The sequence below is a fragment of the Lepeophtheirus salmonis genome, chromosome 2 (genome assembly GCF_016086655.4).
Source record: "Lepeophtheirus salmonis chromosome 2, UVic_Lsal_1.4, whole genome shotgun sequence".
NCBI classification, from domain to species: domain Eukaryota; kingdom Metazoa; phylum Arthropoda; class Copepoda; order Siphonostomatoida; family Caligidae; genus Lepeophtheirus; species Lepeophtheirus salmonis.
This window is the reverse complement of record NC_052132.2, coordinates 17,020,747-17,028,974: the sequence shown is the minus strand read 5'-3', so window position 1 is coordinate 17,028,974 and position 8,228 is coordinate 17,020,747. Positions and strand designations below refer to the sequence as shown.

The 8,228-nt window shown below is 29.4% G+C and overlaps 3 protein-coding genes across 3 annotated transcripts; 2 read left to right on the top strand and 1 right to left on the bottom strand.

The window, feature by feature from the left end:
- Positions 1–1,743: 1,743 nt before the first annotated feature.
- Positions 1,744–4,780, top strand: LOC121132333 (aspartic protease 4). Its single transcript, XM_040727720.2, has 7 exons — positions 1,744–2,957; positions 3,012–3,078; positions 3,154–3,277; positions 3,347–3,465; positions 3,807–4,120; positions 4,190–4,451; positions 4,506–4,780. Exons 1-7 carry the CDS (start codon positions 2,890–2,892, stop codon positions 4,671–4,673), a joined length of 1,122 nt encoding a protein of 373 aa, XP_040583654.1. The 5' UTR covers positions 1,744–2,889; the 3' UTR covers positions 4,674–4,780.
- On the bottom strand, positions 4,114–6,068 carry LOC121132335 (mpv17-like protein). The gene is made up of 5 exons (XM_040727722.2): positions 5,904–6,068; positions 5,722–5,792; positions 5,394–5,660; positions 5,203–5,334; positions 4,114–5,140 (listed from the first exon to the last, which is right to left on the bottom strand). The coding sequence occupies exons 3-5, from the start codon at positions 5,643–5,645 to the stop codon at positions 4,988–4,990; spliced, it is 537 nt and encodes a 178-aa protein (XP_040583656.1). The 5' UTR covers positions 5,646–5,660; positions 5,722–5,792; positions 5,904–6,068; the 3' UTR covers positions 4,114–4,987.
- A 386-nt stretch (positions 6,069–6,454) lies between these two features.
- On the top strand, positions 6,455–7,494 carry LOC121132334 (SREBP regulating gene protein). Its single transcript, XM_040727721.2, has 2 exons — positions 6,455–6,617; positions 6,670–7,494. The coding sequence occupies exons 1-2, from the start codon at positions 6,537–6,539 to the stop codon at positions 7,207–7,209; spliced, it is 621 nt and encodes a 206-aa protein (XP_040583655.1). The 5' UTR covers positions 6,455–6,536; the 3' UTR covers positions 7,210–7,494.
- The last annotated feature ends 734 nt before the right edge of the window (positions 7,495–8,228 follow it).

The window sequence follows — 8,228 nt, the reverse complement described above, 5'->3', positions numbered from 1 at the left end:
TGGATATCAATTGGGCTTTTGCTAAACTGTTCAGGTCTGTATAAATGCCAATTGAGCTTAATTTGTGTTGGTAATCTAAGTTTTCCAATATAATAAAAGAGTAGCCACTCAGTACTAGAGAGGAGGCGTGATCAAAAAAAAATCATAATAAAATATGTGACCTCAATGGATATCGTCTACATGTATAGGTATTCCTTGACTTGTAAATATTTACTAAATCCAAATAAAAAACAGACATGGCGAGGAAATCTTCTTTTACCTTATTTTATCATTACTCAAATGATAAGGCCTAGGCTATTCATCAAATTATTCGTAACATCTTAATCTAATTTTTGTACGAAAAATTTATTATGTGAACATCACGGAATAAATTATTTATATTAAAGAAAAATTAAATACCATACATTAAAACTTATCTCAACTTTGTATGCTTACTCCTTTAATGTTTGTATTATTTATGAATTGCAACACTATAGATACTGGTTTTCTCTGGTTGTGAAAGGTTTAAAACCATTGGAATTAGTGGTTGTTTTGACTACCAGCAGATATAATTTTATTAAAATTCAAAGCTCGCTCATTGAGAAGAAATTTGAGATATTGTAACGCTCAGTAAAAAGATCAAGGGTGTACTCAAGGGGTGGACTGGAGGGGTTGTACCCCCCACCCCAAAAGAAGAAAATATACCTAAAAAATCGAATTCTTAAAATAAAAAATTTTATATTTCTATATTATTTTTCAAAAATAAACTTTCTGTGAATAGCTTAGATTTTAAAAAAATGTTTTATTTTATATTAAATTTTTGAATTTTTTTCCGCCAAAAAATTTAATTTCTTTTGGATAAATATGGAATTTTGATTTTTTTTTTCCAAAAAATCTAATATTTGAAATTTTATTTTAGAATTTTTTTCCAAAAAAATTAATATTTGAAATTTTATTTTCAAAATTTAATTCCCAATAATTTAATGTTTCTATTTTTTTCAAAAAAATAAAATTGTTTGTGAACTTTTAAAACTTTTCAAAATATTAAATTTAAAATAAATAAGTTTTTCGCGAGTAGAGCTGTTTTTTGAACAAAATTTTCAAAAAAAATAGTTTTTTGATATTTTTTCAAACAAATTCCAAAAACCAATCAAAATACACATATATTCCTGCAGACGCCCCTGAAGAGTCAATAGGTCATGAGTACACTAAAAATATAAATTAATCAGAATGTGGTGTGACTTTCTGTAGCCTCTGCTAATATAAGTATAGATTGCTTGAGGGCCCTGGAGTCTCCTCTAGTATATGTATTAATGATAATTATAATTCAATGAGTTTTATTACTATGCGTAATACGGTGTCACTCTCTATCGCCTTATTTACAAACTAGTATAAGCAAACTACGCTCATGCCCTAATGCAACCAGTGTTGCATTTTGAAGTCAGCATTGTTGTTGTCGGCCATTTTCCGACCTAAACAACTAAGTTGTATAATCATATAAACCCTTTTTTATTCATATTAAGGAAAATAGTTAACTATTGGATATCAAAATGAAACCAACAAAAATTATCTACCTCTAATACTTAGTTTTATAATATATGTTAAAAATATGGTATTACATCGTTTTACTACCTTATTTCCATATTGTGACAATAAACTAATGATTATAATGCAAAGAATAAGATATTATTCTTTAATTATCTTACTTTAGTAGTCTCTAATCGATCAAAAAAAAAAAAAATGTAATATTCGAATACATTTTTAGGGATTTTCAATAGATATAACTTTGAAATAATTTAAATATAACTGTTTATCATAGACATAAAGTATTATTCAGTCAAGGTATAATGTCTTCTTTTTTTTTTTAAAGACATTTCATACAGTTTCATCAAGATTTATTGGAAATTTGTCCATTTTATGTAGTAAAAATATCAACTTTCAGTCACCAAGATGGTGTTACCTTCAATTATGATTCAATATATATATGACTTCGTGAAAACACTCGATTACATATTGTTTTTATTATTCATTATTTATGATTCATAGCATTCATGCTTGTTTGCCAGGACAGAGTCCTTCAGAGGGTTCTGAGGGTGAATTTATCCGATGTGTTAAACTAATATGTGATATCTATATTAATAAAGCAAAGTTTGCTTGATTGACTCGCCGAGGGGGGCTCATTTTTAACCAGAAGCTCAGCGTGTCATATAAAAAAAGAAATTAATTTGACATTAAATGAAGTTTAGTAATGAGCGTGTGTAGCTAAAGCTCAGTGCATCATATTAAAAAAGAAAAGAAGCGTACATATATTGAGACTTGTAAACCCTTAACTTTTTTTAACGGGCGAGTTTTTAAGTTCTTGGGAATGCTGATAATTTTTGTGGGAATCAATAATAATGTAAATGTTCTTCGAAGCCTAATTACTTTTTGGTACTGTCGTAGTATATTATAAATCTTATTTTATCTTGATAAGATGGAATGCATTGAAATTTAATTTCTCAATCACTTACAAAGTCATTTATTTATTCCTCAAAAAATATATTTTAATCTAATTACTTAATTTCTAACTCAAACTCGTTTTTTTTTTTAATATAATCCTCCCCGATTACCAAGACACTTGGTACCTTTGAAAGGTCAAATTTAAATGCAATTTGTAGAAAACTGCTTTAAATAGATTCAAACATTAGCAGAGATTTGTTCGTTTAAATTTGACGTCCTTAAGGAAAACCAGCTTCAAATATATATGCCAAATGTCACAACTGTTCCCTGTCTCACCTACTTATACACACTAAACTAATCAGTTTTAATCATTTTATCTACATATAACTGATATTAAGGTTAGATTAAAAAAATTCTGAGGTACATATTCCTTTTATAGCATCCTTCGTGAAGGGCAATTAAGCCTGTAAAATGAAGATCCTTTTCAACTGTTTGTTGGTATTCCAACTATTTGTATTTTCATTTGGAGTATCGATAAAGTAATTAAGTAATGACCTATTAAGATGCTAATTTAAATTTTCAAAAAATTACAGAGTCCCCTTGTCAAGAGGATCCAAGATCGATAATGAGTTTAATATGGATCGTTTAAACATTGATAAAGTAAGTAAGAAACAAATAGCTAGTCAAAGCACAAAACCTAATAACTAAAATGTTTTTTCATATATACAACATTAGTTGGAATTTTTTAGTGAAATTTCCATTGGTACACCACCACAGCTATTTAATACTGTTTTAGATATGGAATCTACGAATTCGTGGGTTCCATCTTCAAAATGTGGATACTTTAACATACCCTGTAGTAAGTCCTAAACATAGATATTGATTGTATTTGATTCATAAAAACGATTTTCATTTAATATGTATAAAGATACCCATAGCGTGTACAAGAGTGAGAATAGTACTACTTATCAAGAGAATGGAAGCAAGTTCGATGTTGAGTATAAAATTGGAAGTGTATCCGGCTATTTGTCTAAGGATACATTATGTGTAAGTGTACAGAGTTTGTGTTGTTTCAGTCTTGATTTATTCGGTGCAGTACAGTCTAAGCAACGGCTATATCAGTCATTGGGACTGGTCCTTAAGACTGTCAGTTCTAGAACTGATTAAAAAAAAAGTTGAATGACGTCATCAAGGACCAAACTTTATAAGTTTTAGGACTGAACTGGAACTGATCGAGACTGTACTGTACAGGACTGCAGTCTTTAGTTCTAAATTAAGGCCGACACAACACTATGTACCTGTAGGTACTATAATTTTTTTTCTTATAATACCTTTTGAAGCTACAATATCTGATTTACTAGCCAAATTTTCTTTTATATTCTATTAAGGTGGGTACGAAATGCGTCGAACAACAAGTATTTGGAGAAGCAACTTCTGAAAGTCTAGTTCCATTTGGAGAAGCTATTTATGATGGTGCCCTTGGAATGGGATTCTCAAAAGACTCAAACTCTTTTTTGAACAATTTAATCGATCGAAATCTAATTGATGAACACTTGTTCTCAATTTGGCTTAGTCGGGAATCAGTATCAAAAAACAATAATGGCCAACTTATTTTAGGTGGAATAGATTCATCTTACTATTCAGGCAATATTTCTTATATCCCATTAAACTCTGATAGTATGTGGAGAACAAAAATGAACAGGTAAATTATATTTAAAGTATGTTTCGCACTCATTTACATATCTTCTTTCAAATTGGCTTTACATTTCAGCATTAAAATCAAAGGAATACATCGTGGTTGCGGATACGCCGGTTCACCAGGTTGCAATGTTATATTTGATGCCGGAAGTAAGTTCATTTATGGACCATATTGGGAAACTAAAATAATTAATAAATGGCTCGGAGCAACGCAAATGGCCCCTACATATGGATATTATAAAGTATATTGTAACGCAATTCTTAGTCTTCCAACCATTGAATTCGTTTTTGATGACCAAATTTTTAAATTAAAACCACAAGACTACATTGTTGAAGTAAATAATTTTATGTCTCTTCATATTTTTTATTTAAATTATGTTACCCTGTAGACAAGAATTCTTGGTATGAAAGTTTGCCTCTCCGGATTTGTAGGTCTTGCAAAAGAAAAAAAACCACAATGGTATCTTGGATCTAATTTCTTAAGTGCATTTTATAGCGTGTATGACGTTGAAAATAAGAAAATTGGCTTAGCTACAAGTTCAAGAGGAGATAATTAATATATAAAATTAATGAGATATAATTAATTATTAGACCTATTAATTCCTTAATTATAAAAATATTAAATTAATAAAATGTGGAATTTCTACAAATCCCTTTAATAAGATTTACAATTTTCAATTATTAAAAAATGTGTTTTGTATTTGCACATTGTAAAATAATATTTGAAATAATGAAGTAGATATTGTTTCTGGAAGTTCCAATTAATCTCATAACATGCATATTTAGGAAAATGAACGTTAGCTCGAGCTTATTTGAAAGAATCCATCAAATAAGAAAACTGGAAGACAAGTTAAAATTGCGTGAAACGATGCTACGTTGGTTGAACCTTCAAAGACAGAGATTTCATGTATGAGAGACCTATAGTCCAAAAAAAGCTCATTACTGAGGTATAAATTGTCCTATATCTGAATTCTACGAATCTAAAATTGAATGCTTGAACAAACGACCAGTAGAACATTCCAGACTGAAAAAAATAAAATATAAATACATAAATATAAAGATTAAAAGTAAGCAAATTATAATTACCATATAAGTCATACGATACTTTTCAATGAGCTCCTCCTTAATTTCGGCAGCACTTTTACTTTCTAAGGCATTTATGCCCACATAAAACAAAAAAATAATGACAGGAGCAAATACGAATTGATCAAGACAGACCTAATTAAATAAATACAAACTAATTAAACCAAAATGTTGAATTAAAGCGATGATCTCACTTTCAATATAACGTATGGCCTAGTGACTAGAGGAAAATAAGCATTTAAAATACTCTGCCATCCATATACTAATGGAGCTGAAGCAAAAGTACCATAAATCCAGAATCTCTTCGTTTCAGCGAGATCAACCTCGCCAGTTTTTCTGAAGTACTTTTGTTGAACGAAATTGGCAGAAGGGTAGAGTACGGAGTAAGTGGCAACACTTTTCAAAAAGTATCTGTACTTATTGAGCTGATTTTTAATCATATTCATTTGTGGCTATAAATACTGCAAGAAAATATTATAAAAAATCCACAGTACAGACAATATAATCGTCTAAGTCACTTACTTTTTTGGATGCGTCTATGAAAATAACTATCAATCAACTATCACAGAAAAACCAGGTTTTATATTAAATACCTAGAACAAAAAAATATGTATTCGTTTATTATGTAGTCTTTACAATTTACATAACGTATTAACATTATATTATTGACCCATCCGTCTTTTATATCTAATACAAAATATTACCTGTGTTACATGAAAATCCGTATGTATATAATGATTAATATTAATTATTTTATCAAAGTCCATAAATAATTAAACAGTTCAAGTTTCCATTACAATGAGTTAGGTCCTGATGATCGAGCGATCAGAAGATAAGATCTTATTTATACTTACATAGCGCTCGGTTGTACAAATGACAAAACAATTAAATAATATAAAAAATTTCTAACAGTGTTGTTCTATTATTATTAACATAAAAATGTACATAGTATATTTATTAGCTGACGATTTTTCAACTCATTTCTACTCTTCGCCTTATTAGTGTTCCGAACGTTGATTGGTTGAACTCAATTAGCTTTAGTTAAGCTATGAATGTTGGTGGTATATAAAATGTAGAATAGCTCTAAAGTTGTCTATAACTTATCAACTGATTTTGTACCCTGCATGCTCTTTTGTTTATATTATGTTCAAATGAGAGGTTGCGAGATACAATTTAGAAAACGCCGTGTGGATAACAAAAGAATTGAGTCACGTGATCAAAATAACAACTTTTGGCTTGTACAGCTCAAAGTATAAGAAAAACTGTAATTGCCAATTGGAAATAATAACATGAACGGCACTCGAGTATTTTTTACTCTTTAGAAATTTTTTCAAATCATGGTTAAAGCCAAATTTAGACTTGGAATATTCTTCATATGCGTATTATCTACTGCACCTTTAATCTTAATTTATTACCAGGTATTCAATTAATTATAATTAATATGATTAATAAATCTGTTGATTTGTATAGATGTCTGCACTGCAGAATGAAAAGGAAGATAATAAAGTGACAGAAAATCGTCTTCGTAAATGGAATGAACCCTTTTCATGGGTCTCATCATTAGATGACTCAGAAACATCCTCATCTCCGATTCCGCATCGATTGACTTGTCGTCATACTATACAAGGATCATCTGCAATAGCTGATGATAAGGGATATCTTTGCCCTCGAAAATCCGTTCTCCAAAGTGGTTGCTGTGATACAAACGCGACAGAATCATATCAGTATTCCTGTACTCATTGCCATCTAGATATGGGTTGCTGTCAAGCATATGAGGACTGTGTTTCCTGTTGCATGAGTCCTGATAAAAAGACTTTTTTGATGTCTGTCCTTAATGAAGCAAGAATTCTTAGTAATATTCTAATACTGAGTGTTTCGGATCAGTATGAGCTTTGTTTAGCTAAATGTCGAACGAGTTCAAAGTCTGTTCATCATGAAAACACTTATAAGAACCCAGAATATAAATTTTGTTACAAAAGGATTCAAGACATAAAAAATCCTAAAGGTTAATGGAACATAGGAATGAGGATCTCTTATCCTTTGTGCCAAACACTTCTTAAGATAACTTTATTCTAAGTCAGACATATGAAAAAGAATAGTTAATGTAATTTTAGAAATTATGCAACTTTTCTACCAATGTTTTTATTTACTGTTTAAGATATGAAATGCTTCTTAATTATATTTTAAGTATGATGTACATTCTGTCAAGCAAACTATGATACAAACTTTACATATAAATTAAAATTCATACTGAGTACATGTATAGTCGGAAATATAAAATAACTTTGATTATAATTTTAAAACATTATATTATAATAGCGTGGCTAAGGAACCAAATTGAATATGATTGTTTTTAGATATCAAGGGTTAAATTTTTCGATGTCGAGATGTTTATGATAATTGTTACATTTCTGGAGTCGAGTTTTTACTAAATACAACTACTATTATTTATTTTCAGTATTGTCAAATATGAAGGATTATTATAGCATGTCGATTTTTGACAAAAAATTATTTTCTTACTTGTTAGCTCTGCATCTATCGGTACTCGGACATAACGTTGTAACACAAAACGTAGAACGGACAATTTCTATGAGGATATTTCGTGAAAAAAAAAATATATATGGAACAATGAAAATGCAATGATGAGGGCAATACTAAATTGCAACCAATTAATGTATATTTACGTTAAAAAAAAATCATTATTCACTTAAAATGAATAATAAAATTGGTAGTAAATTTTATAACTTTTTATAGCTTTTTAATATATTAAGTTGCAGTTATAACTTCAATCCACATCACCAAAAGTCATGCCCTCAGATCTTTTGTTTTTGAACTTTCTTCATTTCGAAATATCCAAATAAAAATTGTTAGTTCTAAGTTTTATACGTTCAATGTTTTGTCTTTTGACATTATTTCCTAATTCCGCGTCTATCAGTGTCGTACTTAGGGTTTTAGACCAGATAATTACCTATTCACAGGGGCAGGACTATATTTTGGGGAGCTCAGTTTTTTTTTCTTTTTAAATCCAG